A 14,584-nucleotide genomic window follows, 5' to 3' on the forward strand; every position below is an offset into this window, starting at 1 on the left:
TAAAAAATATTTCAATTCAATCTAATCGAAACTTAATCTGCTCGAAAGGATTGAGCATGAAAATCTTTAACAATTACTGTCCAGTTTCATTTTCACCTAAAATAAAAAATAAGCTGGAAATTTGAGAAAATGTGATTATCAATTGCAAACTGTTGATTCTATTAAATCATTCACCACGAAGAGATAGCAGACCTCGTGTGTCTCCAGCGTATTGAGCTCTCTCATATCTTTGATTGGTAGACTTGAGAGGCGCGAGACACACTAGCGTCAGGTGATCAATTTCCATAACGGAAGGAAAGTTGTGTGGGAGTGCGCCACACCAGATTAATTTACACACACACACACACACACCACACACACACACACACACACACACACACACACCACACACACACACCCACACACACACACCACACACACACACACACACACACACCACACACACACACACACACACACACACAACACACACACCACACCCACATACCAATACCTAAAAACCACTTTTTTGGACTCAGGGGACCTTGAAACGTATAGAAATTTAGAAATTGGGGTACCTTAATTTTTTTCGGAAAGCAATACTTTCCTTACCTAGGGTAATAGGGCAAGGAAAGTAAAAAGATAATATTACAGGAAAGCTTTAGAACAACAATATTCGTATGAGAAGAGACTAGTTCATGAAACATTGAATATTTGGAGAAAATAGTTCTAAATTGTAGTCGAAATAACAATTGAAACAACAATTTCTATCTGAACTAAAGCTACGTCTTTTATCATCATTGCTTACTTGAACAGAACAAGTTGAGAGAAGATATAGCAGGGAAGCTAAGGTGCAAGCAGTACTCAAACGTGAACTTTGAACGTTTTCCAAGGCTGGAAATCGTCTTGGAGTAGCAAACTTTTCAAATAAACGAAGTCACGTGATCGTTTGATTCCGCCTCGTTTATTGCCTGCTTCAATGGGCACACACACATTACTTGAAAGAGAAGAAAGGGGAATGGAGGAATTAGAACGAGAAGAAGAGTGGAAGAGGAGGAGAAGAAGAAAGAAATGAGTGGAAGGTAGAAGATTGGTAGATGGTGGGGTGGGAAGTAGAAGAAGAATGTGGAGGAGGGTTAGAGAAGAATAAGAAGAAGAAGAAGAAGAAGAAGAAGAAGGAGAAGAAGAAGAAGAAAATATTATGTAGAAAATAGAAGATTGGTGGATGGAGGCGTAGGAAGAAGAAGAAGAAGAATGTGAAGAAGGAGGAGAAGAAGGAAGAAATGAGTGGAAGATAGGAGATTGGTGAATGGAGGAGTTGGAAAACGAAGAAGAACATTAAGAAAAGTGGAAAAGAGGGAGAAAAAGGAAGAAATAAGTGGAAGATAGAAGATTGGATGAAGGAGGAGTGAAAAAGAGGAGAAGAATGTGAAGAAGGGTGAAAAAGAAGGAGAAGAAGGAAGAAATGAGTGGAAGATAGAAGATTGGATAATCGAGGAGTGGAAAAGAGAAGAAGAATGTGAAGAAGGGTGAAAAGAAGGAAGAATTGATGAGTGGAAGATAAAAGATTGGTGGATGGAGGACTAGGAAAGGAAAGAAGTATGTGATGAAGGATGTAAAAATAAGAGAAGAAGGGAAAAATGAGTAGAGTAAAAAAGAAGAAGGGAGAAGAATAGGATAAAAAGACTTTTTAATTTGATGAGGTTATGTCATAGATGAAATTTAGCATGAGAAGATATTTTATAGTTCATGTTCCAAATTTCACTGTCAACTTAAGCCGATAGTCCTAGTAGATTTTTCGTGAAGCTCTCTATTTCTTTCTTTCCCCTATCGTGTATTAATGGGAAGGATATTATTTTAGCTATTGAGTTATCAGCTAAACTGTCATATTGATGTAAATTAGTGTATAAAACAGTAAATAATATTATAACATTCTTAAAAAATAATTTCAATTCAATCTAATCGAAACTTTAATCTGCTCGAAAGGATTGAGCATGAAAATCTTTACAATTAATGTCCAGTTTCATTTTCACCTAAAATAAAAAATAAGCTGGAAATTTGAGAAAATGTGATTATTCAATTGCAAACTGTTGATTCTATTAAATCATTCACCACGAAGAGATAGCAGACCTCGTGTGTCTCCAGCGTTATTGAGCTCTCTCATATCTTTGATTGGTAGACTTGAGATGCGCGAGAACACTAGCGTCAGGTGATCAATTTCCATAACGGCAAGGAAAGTTGTGTGAGTGCGCCACACCAGATTTTTAATTTTATGGGAGCTTTAGTTTACTTTGAAATCTGTGCAACGGAAAGTGAATTTATGACTTCATAACACATGACTTTCTAACATGACTCGAGTCACTTCGAGTCCTGACTCTGCTTCATTCTACTATGGAGCGATGAAGGTGATGACATTTCGAGTCAAGACTCGGCGTCATTCCTCATGGTACTGATCTCATTCCGAGTCATGAATTACACTTTGCAGTTTCCTTAGTGTAAGCTAAATTTGTTGAGTTCCGTTCATATATGCATGTTGATTCTTTCCTATAACTGCATCTGAAGGTGCGTACAGATATATGCGCTGTGAACATGAGTAATAAATTCACTTTTAATCGGCTTATTATATCTGTTTTTTTACAGAAACGGTAAGATACAGATATAACAAGCTTGGCATCAGCTGATTAAAAGTGAATTGCTCATGTTCGCGGCGCGTAAATCTGTACGCACCTTAAGGCCCGGTTCACAAAAGCTGGTGAAAACTAAACCGTGATTCATTTCACGAGAACCAATCAGAAAAGGGGCTTTTGAGAAGACGGCTTCTCTGATTGGTTCTCGTGGGATCAATGACGATTGAAATTCAATCTGTTTCACGAGAACCAATCAGAAAACGCGCTTTTGGAAAGACGGCGTCACTGATTGGTTCTCGTGGAATTGATGAAGATTAAAATTCAACCGGTTTCACGAGAACCAACCAGAGAAGGCGCTTTTGAAAAGACGGCTTCTCTGATTGGTTCTCGAGGGACTAATGACGATTAAAATTTAACCTATTCTTGTGCAACCGGCACTAAGAGGTAGTATAAGACTGAAACCCCCTCATCAACTATTCTTTCATGAATATAGCTATACAATGATATTCTTCTATCTATTACTCAAGTCAGAATTTACTGAGATTCAAACATGCGTGTATGACACATCTACATTATGAAAAATAATCTTTTGTGATCAATCACTCTATATACTCAATTATAATCTCCTGAGGTTTCTTCATTGAAATTATCAAAATCATCATTTCCTACAAAATTTTATTCTTTCCAAATATGTTTAGAGATGTCCTCTTCCATTGATGAAGTACGTATTTTAATTTTATTCATCTGACCGTCTTGTCTATTGCAATCTGAAGATGTTTCATTGATCAATAATTATTATTTTACATTTACATTTACATTTATTACATTCTTTAATCACAACATCAAATTAATGATTGGGAGAGAATCAACAGGATATACCCAAAACTGTTCCTCACCCTAATTTTGATAAAAATAGTCCAAATGAAGTTATGAGAACACTTTTATAAAGATCACAAAAATTTACAGTCCAAATAAACATTATACTAAAAATTTTGTATCTCGGTTGATCAGAAAGATGAAACAAATTATTATTACACTTAAAAATTTTCTTTGATCCTTCTCAATATCTTCTTCATCACGATCTCCTAGAGTTTCATTGGTAAAGAATATTATTTCCTACAATATTCTAATCTTCCCAAACCTTAATTGATTTATTCTCTTACAATTATGAAGTGAATATTGTATTTCTATTCATCTCATCGTCTCTTCTATTGTAATCTTCAGATGCTTCATTGAGGAATAATTTATTACAGATGGAAAATACTGAGATATTGCAATAAACTCTAATGAACTACTTAATATTATCAAATGGAAATCCGAATTAATTGCTGAAATTCCATCTGAAGACTGGCTGGCTTCGTATAAAATGAGCGCTACTATCCAGAGATTGTCAGTCTGGTGTAAGGGTAAACATTCCTGACCGGCAATTAGGAGGTACTGGGTTTGATTCCCGGGCTGACAAACAATTTTTGAATAGTAGTACTCATCAAATTTCCATCTAGCTGTTTACCCGGTTGTCAATATTCGCAGTAGCAGAAGTCTTCGGGGAGAATTACAGCAATTAATTTCGTTTTTCGTTTGATAAAATTAATTGAATAGTTTTCATTCTCTGTGATGCTTCTCAATATCTTATTTATCATAATATCCTGAAGTTTCAGGGGTTGAGAACTCTTCCGCAATGAAAATTCTTCCCAAATCATGTTTAATTTATTCTCTTTCATTCATGTGAAGTATTGTGGAGTATTTCAGTCTCATTCATGTTACCGTCTTGTCTATTACAATCTACCGATGTTATATTGATGAAAAATTGTAATTCATCTTCTTCTTGTATGGCGCTACAGCCATTGGCCTCCGCAACTATCAACCTCCACGCATTTCTATCGTTGACTATGCCTCTCCATTCCAAACTCCTAACATCATTCAGCACCTCATTCAGCCATCGTTTCCTGGGTTTCCCTCTGTGTCCCCTTATAATTCATCTATTCCTATCTATTTATTCGAATATATCCTATTATATTAAGCGAGCAATATTTCTGTATATATCTGGTCATTTATGCTTTACGGATCTCGGAAACGACTCTAACGATTTTCACGAAATTTGGAATATAGTTGGTTTATGATATGAAGATTCAATTGCACTAGGTCTCATTCTTTGGAAAACTCGCTGAACGACATTAAAAGGATAATTTATCCTTGGAAAACAGATGATAATTTCGTCATCTCTCGATAACAGAAGATGCGTGTGCCTGTGTGGGATGGAGACAGAATTATTTCCAGCTGTGTAATCATAATCAATCAGCAAGAAATTCCATCTAGCTGGACAATTTAATCGATTTGATCAACATAATCTGATTTGTTGACATGACATGATAATCTTCCTAAACTAGAGTATATATAATAATTTTTAAAGTTGATCATTATTTGACAATTTCAAGTGATTAGTGAGTGTTATTCTGTTATTTAATTCGGTTTGTATATAATCTAAATTATATTTTTTTTGTTTCCAAATGTTTGAACTGAAAGTTGAACCTGAATTCAAGTGTATGGAACATAACCTACTTTCTGGACTATTTATAGTGTATGAATCAAAATTCGAGAAAGAAACAGTTTTGGGCTGTGCTGTTAGTACTTCCCCAATCATTGTAAGAATTGTGTTTGGTTTATCAAAAGTCAATAAATAAATAACGAGTGAAGCTCGGTGCCCTGATATTTCTACTAATGTTTAGTTCTCAGTGTAAAATTCTAGTCAATAATTTTTTTTTTAATGTTGTTTTATTTATAATGTTGCAGTTTCTCCAGAGTCAGTGGTGATCCCGATAGTCTCAGGCATCCTTGGATTCCCTCTTCTTGCCCTCCTTGTCATTTGCTGTCTCAGACGGAGAGCAAAACTGGCCAGAGAGAGAGACAGGAGAAGAGCCGGGTGAGTTGGCCTCATCTCTCTCTATTATTGGCCTCTCTTTATAGTGAGGTCCACGTTATAATGCTGTGTTTGATTGGCAATGGTATTGCTATCCTTGTCTATCATTCAACAAAACAGATAGCGCTATCTCTTTCTCACTTTGCTCTGTTGCCAGAGTTGTCTTTCAACAATGTAGAATTGATAATTGATTAAACAAATTTTTCATCTTGATTATGTAAATTCATTATGAAATTATTAAAAAAATATAATTTCTTGCTTAATAAAATATTGAATATTTTAAACGAGAATGATTAGTTGATATTACATCAATAAACCTGTATCAGCTACCGTCTAGAAGGCATTGACAAGACAGAGGATCGGCAACGTTTCTCTTCTATCTTTCTCCACTGCCATTATAACGTGGACCTCACTGCAGTTGGCCTCTCTCTATTATTTGTCCAGTTGATTAGTTGAATAGTTGTTTAGTTAGTTAATTGTTTAGTTGGTTAGTTTTCTCTCTTTTCAAAGTAATCAGAGAGATTGATTGATTGAGTACTTTATTCATGTAGATTACAACAATATTATACTGGCTTATACACTTATATACAATAGCTCACAATACAGCAAAATTATAGATGAATTTACATAATATAGACTAAGAAAATTATTATTGAACTGTATATGATATGAAAAAAGCAATTTGTGATAACTATAGATAATATTGTAATTCATCTACATAAATTGGCGGAGCTTTGGACATATCAATGTCCATTCTTCGGAAAGAATATTCAAAATATCCTCCCCACTAACTCTCTACCAAAAGAGAGAGAGAGTAAGAGAGTGAGAGAAAGAGACAGAATAAGAGCCGGGTGAGTTGGCCTTACCTCTCCATAAAATAAGAAGAATACAAGTCTTAATAGCCACAAATTATTTATTCTTTATTGATTGATACAATAAGTACATCATCGAAATGATAGGGAGAAAAAAAAGGTAACCTTGTGCTATTCCTCTCTCAAATTTTAATTAGGTTACACATAGTCCGAAATAGGTTAAGTCTTGGAGAAATATTTAATTAGTTAATTAATGAAGATATATCGAGATATGGGTTCCACTTGCAATATTCTTCACATCGAATAATAACATCTATATTTTGAGATTTTCATTTTTTTCAATTTTCACGAGATTCGTGTTATTTTTAGACATAATTCTAGTGTTTTATCATACTAGCAGGTAACCCGTACTCCGCAAGGGTGTATTTTACAACTTGAAAAACTGAAAACTTGACCAAGTGGAATCTGGAAGAGTTAGAAATAGACCTAGTACCATCCTCGGCCAATTAACAAATCTATATGCAAATTTTCAAGTTAATCAGTCCAGGAATTGAGACGTGATGATACGTCAAACATAATTTTCCTATCCCGTACGTGTATGAGCCAGTTCTTTCCTTTATAAGTTTAGATAAGTTCTCCAACTTGTTGCTAACCCAATAAAGTAACAGAACTCAACTCTTGTTCAGAAACTTCCTCAACTTATTGCCAACCTGACAAAATTGGACAGGTTATTAATTTAGTTGCCAATTTCAACCATCTGTTTCCAAGAGGGAGTCTCTCTAAATTATAGTTCTATATCAACAAATGGTATGTATTCATGTCCCAAGAATGGAATTTGAAAATTAATTCTGAAAAATCTGGAAGGAGAATTGAAATTTGGGCTCCGAGGTGCACGAGATTGATATTTTTAGAATGTGCAAAGTTGGAGATCTAAATCATTCCCGTTTTTTCGGTACGCAATCCACAAGTTGACATGATTTGATGCGAACAAACACAACCCTACTCTCTCTTATTATAATATAGTGTTATTGATGAGGAATTTTTAGTGATTTCTAAAGAAATATTCTTTCTAAATGTGCAGCAAAAAACATCTGAAATCCAATTTCAAGTTCAACTCTCTCATTTGTCGAAAACTCCGTGAATGACCCTCCAAGTCTTTTGTGTTTCTGACTGACCCATTTTCAAATAATCCGCTCCAAGAAAATGGCGCTGGCTCTGGTGAGTTTCACTCTTTACTGTCAGTATTCCTCATAAAGGAACATCAACAATTCCCATTTAACTAACGCTGACTGAAGTGGATCTTACTATAGAAAACGCTCTATAATCGCTTTAAAACGAACGAATTCATCAGTGCATCCACTTCAGCTGAGTACTAGCCATTCAAAAAACATTCTCTGCATTATCCCGGCCTCTGTTGATTGGTCCTTTACTGACTACTAGCTATTCAAAAAACATTCGCTTCAATATCCCTAATTCTGTTGATTGGTCCTTCACTAGCCATTCAAAAAAACATTCGCTTCAATATCCCTAATTCTGTTGATTGGTCCTTTACTGGCTACTAGCTATTCAAAAAACATTCGTTTCAATATCCCTGATTCTGTTGATTGGTCCTTCACTAGCCATTCAAAAAAACATTCGCTTCAATATCCCTAATTCTGTTGAATGGTCCTTCACTAGCTATTCAAAAAACATTCGCTGCATTATCCGTGCTTCTGTAGATTGATCCTTTACTGACTACTAGCCATTCAAAGAACATTCGCTTCATTATCCCCGATTCTGTTGATAGGTGCTTCTCATTGAGAATTGGAGCAGCAAGGGTAGATTTAATGGGAAACTGAGGGATGATTAGTTAAGGGCTAAACGTTCATTATTTTCAATTTTAAGATGGAATTGTCAGGGGTTGAATTCGAACGTTATACGGCCAAATATGTACATAGTCAGTAATGATTATGATAGCTATCATGAGGTCCACGTTAAAATGGCAGTGGAGAAAGATGGGAGATCAATGTTGCCGATCTTCTTTCATGTCAATGCCTTCTATCAAAGACCTTAAAGAGATATCTTTAAGGTCTTTGCCTTCTATAGACGGTAGCTGATACAGGTTTATTGATGTAATAAATTAACTGTTTTTGAAATAATCAAGTATAATGTTATTGAGCAAGAAATTATATTTTTCAATACATGTTCATAATATTAAGATGGAATATTTTGTTACTCAATTATCAATTCTACATTGTTAGAAGACGATCTGGCAACAGAGAGACAGATAGCGCTAACCGCTTTGTTGAATGATAGACAAGGATAGCAATACTTTAGTTAATCAAACACTGTCATTATAACGTGGACCTCACTATCAATGTATGGCTTATGTATAATGATGTCTGGCATATAGATATTCATTCAATATACTTGGCTTATATACATCCATTTCATATACATGCATATAAGTGGCTCATCTTTATCTATATATATAAAAGCGAAATGGCACTCACTCACTGACTGACTGACTGACTGACTCACTCACTCACTCGCAGAACTAAAAATCTACCGGACTAAAAACTTTCAAATTTGGTAGGTATGTTCAGTTGGCCCTTTAGAGGCGCACTAGGAAATCTTTTGGCAATATTTTAACTCAAAGGGTGGTTTTCAAGGGTTTAAAGCTCGTCTTTTAGCATGTATATTCTTCTTATTCCAATCTCTCAATTATAATTGAAAAATTTTCATACCATATGATATAGAACTATAATCTAGAGAGAGTACCTCTTCGAAACAGTTGTTAACTGATAACTAAATTATTAATTTTGTCAGGTTGGCATTAAGTTGAGTTGACTTTGTTAGGTTGGCACCAAGTTGAAGACTGAAATGCATTTATCGCGGAAAAATTGATTGGGCACTGCTACTTCAATCAGAGCTATTCCTGGAAATATTATATTACTAGCCGTCAGGCTCGCTTCGCTCGCCATATCCGTTTAGTTGTTAATCGTTTAGTCTGGACCCCCGACTGGATCATCCTAACATATGATCGTCCTACAAATGAAAAATGCAGGCGAGCGAAGCGAGCTTGCTGATCTCATTCTTGGACGATCCAGACGGGGGTCCAGAAGGCGGAGCCCCCTGGTAGATGGATATGGCGAGCGAAGCGAGCCTGACGGCTAGTAATTTATGTAATAATAAAGGAGAAAGCTGACCTACAATATACATGTACAGGATAGGTAATTCACGAATGACGTCATCATCATCACGTCTGAATAACAGGACTGATTACCTTGAAACTTCACACGTAGATGCTGAATTTACTGAGAATATTTATAGGCGTATCTTCAAGTCTCCAAGATTTCAGGAGGTCAAGTTTTCAGTTTATGAAGTTAAAAATTTATCAGAGTTTATCAGAGATTGACAATGGTGTAATAACCGAAACCGGTCTTTCTAATTATCAATAAATCAGTGGTTTTTTGACAATTTCTTAGTCTTTTTTCAATCAATTAAAAATTGGACCCTTGCAGAGCACGGGTTAACTGGTAGTATAGCATAAATAAATAAACTCAGGCATAATCTTGTATACGTTTCGCTGATAACTTGATGATCTAAACTCAATTTTCCTACAGATAACATTTTCTACGATTAAAACACATTGGCCCGGTTGCACAAAAGCCGGTTGAATTTTAACCATGATTAATTCCTCGAGAACCAATCACATAAGCCGTCTTTTCAAAAACGCCTTCTCTGATTGGTTCTCGTGGAATTGATCACGGTTAAAATTTAACCGGCTTCTGTGCAACCGCCACATTGTGTTGAAGTGAACAAAATTGACAAATGAATACCATTTTGTAACTGTCTGGTATGTTTGGCCAAAAACCAACTGACAAAGAATTCTGTGGACGTTGTCACACTTAATAATTGGAGCTTTCAACAATGTAACAATGCCACTGTTGTCACTCCAGTCACGTGATAAATGATGCGACGTGTTTAATTTGGTGGCTGGCCCGAAAACTGTCAGAGGGGGTGTTCAACCACCCCCTCGTTTTGAAACAACCGTGACAATGTGTTCTTCCCCCATTCTCTACAGTGAGGCCCACGTTATAATGGCAGTGGAGAAATATGGAAGAAAAGCGGTGCCGATTCTCTGCCTTGTCACTGCTTTCTATAGAATATCTGATGGAATATTGACTAGTAGCCTTCAGCCTAATTTCCAGAGGGACAGGGTGACAAGACCGTATTTTATTTAGGACAGCATACAGTATTTTAGGACCACCATTAATTGGTGTTGGACAGCTATAGTGAGGTCCACGTTATAATGACAGTATTTGATTAACGTTAGTGTTGCTATCCTTGTCTATCATTCGAAAAAGCAGTTAGCGTTATCCTTCTCTAATTCCGCTACGTCACCAGATCGTTTTTCAACAATGTAGAAATATAATCAATAAACAAAATATTCAATCTTAATTATGAAAATCGATTATTCCATCATTAAAAAGAACGTTTCCTTGACGAATTAAATACCATTGATCATTTTTAACAGGAACATTAGGAATTGAAACGTTGCCAGATCGGTTTTAACAATCTAGACATATAACCAATTAACAAAACATTCTATCTCAAATATGGTCCACGTTATAATGGCAGTGCAGAAAGATAGGAGAACAATGTTGCCGATTCTCCGCATTGCCCTTGCCTTCTATAGAGGATAGCTGATACCGGTATATCTGGTGTGATATCAACTGTTCATTCTTGTTTGAAATGATCAATCATATTTTATTCGTCCACAAAAAGTCAATGATGAAATAATGCATGTCCATATGATTGATCATTTCAAACAAGAATGAAAAGTTGATATCACACCAGATATACCGGTATCACCTATCCTCTATAGAAGGCAAGGGCAATGCGGAGAATCGGCAACATTGTTCTCCTATCTTTCTGCACTGCCATTATAACGTGGACCTCACGCTATCCTCTAAAGAAGGCAGGGGCAATGTAGAGAATCGGCAACATTGTGCTATCTTTCTCCACTGCCATTATAACGTGGACCTCACAATGTAGTTATATTCTCTAATCCTTGTCAGAATTGGTTATATGGTGAGCATTGATGTTTCCAATCAAGAATACTGACAATTCAATGTGGACCTCACTACAGTAAGTCCTGACATATATATAGAGATTGTACATAGATATATAATACTGTATATAGATATAGATTGTATGTATATGGATATAAAATACTCGAAGCCAATTGTTTACGAGCATATAATATATAGATGACCCACTGTTTACGAGGGTGGAGTACATAGATATGTTGTAACAATGTAGTGACATAGGGGGTGTGATAAAAACACTCGTTGACACAAATTGAATTATCAGCTGCGAGCGAATTATTTATTAACCCTGCGTGAAAAGGGATGTTGATTGGTTGGTTAATCAATTACTGGTGGACTTGTTAACAATAGCCTACAAGGGTTGTTCGGAAATTTAATTTGCTGTACAAAGGTTTTTCTGCTAGGGTTGCAAGTTAATTTTGTCAAACTTAATTCAATTGTATAATTTACAAGGTCCAATTATTGTTTTTTTTCTTCAGGGCTGCTTTTAATATAAATAAAAATATAAATCTAAGTACCCCTTTAAATAAATGGATAAATAATAAAATAAAATAAATAAATAATTTTTTTGGACAAATTTTGAGGTCCAATTAATGTACTTGATAACAATTTTTTTCTGTTTGGGCTAGGAGTTAATTTCAATGCATCTATTATCTATATATTATATATATATATATATATATATATATATATATATATGTAAAAGCGAAATGGCACTCACTTACTGACTGACTGACTCACTCACTCGCAGAACTAAAAATCTACCGGACCAAAAACGTTGGCCCTTTAGAGCTGCACTAAAAACGGATTTGAAAAAAAAAATCAAAGATATGCCCAAAATCTGCGTTTTTCTCCCTTTTTCTTTCTCTCAGACTTATCGAGAACAAATGAACGGAAATTGTTCAAATTTAGTACAGAAGCTAGGGTGTAATAATGTTGTGTTAGGAGGAATTTGAAATAACGCCAAAGATACACCCAAAATTAGCGTTTCTTTGCGTTTTCTCAGTTATTTCGCCAAGTAATAGACAGAAAACTTTCAAATTTGGTACAGAGGTTTAGCTAGGGTCTGAAAATTTGTGATGAGGTGAAATTAATATTTCATCAAAGATACGCCCAAAATCAGCGTTTTTCCAACGATTTTCTCAGCTCTTCTGCGTTTTCTCAGTACTTTGACTTTGTGATGGAATGAAAAATGAAAAATGCAGGGCGAGCGCAGCGAGCCCGATGATCTCATTTATGGACGATCCAGTCGGGGATCCAGGGGGCGGAGCTCCATGGTGAGACGGATATGGCGAGCGAAGCGAGCCTGTCTGCTAGTTATGTATAAAGTGGGTCCATATTTTCAAATATTTGGACTGAAAATTAGACTTAAATCCAAAAATATATGAAACATTACCTACTTTTTGGACTATAGTGTAGGTATCAAAATTCGGGGAAGGGACAGTTTTGGGCTGTGCCTGTTGGTCCTTCCCCAATGATTTTAATGAGTTGTGTTATGTTTCTCATCAAATAAATAAATAATCGACAACAATATTGACGATTTGGCAGCACCGAACAGAAACTGTGACTATATTCATTATTATTTACTAGCAGGAAATCCGTACTCCGCCAAGGTCTATTTTAAAACTTGACAAACTGAAATCTTGAAAAATTGAGAATAGTTCCATAACCATGCTCGGTCAATTAAGAATCTATAAGCTAAATTTCAAATTAATCACTCCAGTAGTTCAGACGTGATGATGCGTCAAACATAATTTTCCTATCCCGTACGTGTATAAGCCAGTTCTTTACTTTATAATAGTAGGCCTATAGATAATAATTATTGAATAAAGATTTAATCATCCTATGACTCGACAACAATTGATGATCTACCGCATCGAACAGAAACTGTGTATCTATTTATTCAAGTTCTACATTTTAATTCATTATCCACATGTTTTATGCACTAATTTCAATATTTTCTCGGTTTTTTGTTACAGAAACTGTGAGTCTGACCCGAGCGCTATGTCATTAGTACGGTTCAGTCCAATGCATCGCTTAGGTGAGTACCTGAAGGGATGATGGAAATAATCAAATTTCAACCCCTGTATTGCACCCCTGTGTCCAAGCACAAATCAAAACTTGAATTTGAAAATATTTTCCATCTTCTGTCTATCCACTCCGTATTGAGAATGTTGGTGTACGTATTATTTGAATCCACCTTCAAATTTCTTCTGCATTTATAAATCTATCTGTATTGAATCATTCCAAAATTTACTATCGAAAACATTTTATTATTTTCGAAGTTTCTCAATTGAAAATGTTGAGATTTGAACATTTATAGGCGGATAACTATTCCATTCTCAGTAATGATATCTTATATGTTTTCCCAATCATGTAGTAAAAAATTGACTACAATTTATAGATATTATAACTATGGACTTCTCCGATTAGAATATCAATTACCAATTCTAGTACATTTATATGAATACATTTTTAGTACCCTCTATTTTGACTCAAACAAATTAAAAATTCAAAACTCTATCAAGCTCATTCTTTACACTTTATATCTTAGTCTGGTCACACACCGATTAGTCAAGACAAGAGTAGTCACGTTTAGTCATAATACTTCACATTGCTGCTTATGATGCAACACACACTGATTAGTCATTGCAATTAGACATGACTCCGTAAGCAACTATGTGAAGTATTGTGACTAAACGTGACTAGTCTTGTCTTGACTAATCGGTGTGTGACCAGCCTTAATCTTCACATCTCTGAAAATATTGCAGTTATACTTCAATTTTCGCATATTATTTCATAAGCTATCTTTGCACCATACTATTCTAAAACTCTTCAGTCTGTAGGTGGATATGAAACATTAACTACCAAAATATTGAAATCTGAATTATGGAAATTCATCGTTGAATGATGATAAAATATTTTTCCACATATATAATATAATTTCAGATATAGCTGTTGATCATTATAAGCAATAATCAGTCATTTACATATTATAGTGAGGTCCATATTATAATGGCAGTGGGGAAAGATAGGAGAACAACGTTGCCGATCCTCAGTCTTGTGAATGCCAACTATAGATGGTAGCTGATACAGATCTTTTGATGTAATATTAACTGTTTATTCTCGTTTAAAATAATAGATTATATGTTATTA

The 14,584-nt window shown here is 35.2% G+C and overlaps 1 protein-coding gene across 3 annotated transcripts in view; it reads left to right on the plus strand.

The window, feature by feature from the left end:
• LOC111046473 overlaps positions 1–14,584 on the plus strand; it is a 230,636-nt gene that overhangs the window by 193,571 nt on the left and 22,481 nt on the right. For 2 of the 3 annotated variants that reach the window (XM_039433382.1, XM_039433383.1), the window contains exon 5: positions 5,397–5,526. In XM_039433382.1, the coding sequence (XP_039289316.1) occupies positions 5,397–5,526 (130 nt within the window). Of the gene's footprint in view, positions 1–5,396; positions 5,527–12,986; positions 12,992–14,584 lie in introns of all 3 variants that reach the window. The other variant, XM_039433384.1, reaches the window with a different exon arrangement.

Source organism: Nilaparvata lugens, chromosome 7 (assembly GCF_014356525.2).
Source record: "Nilaparvata lugens isolate BPH chromosome 7, ASM1435652v1, whole genome shotgun sequence".
In the NCBI taxonomy this organism is placed as follows: domain Eukaryota; kingdom Metazoa; phylum Arthropoda; class Insecta; order Hemiptera; family Delphacidae; genus Nilaparvata; species Nilaparvata lugens.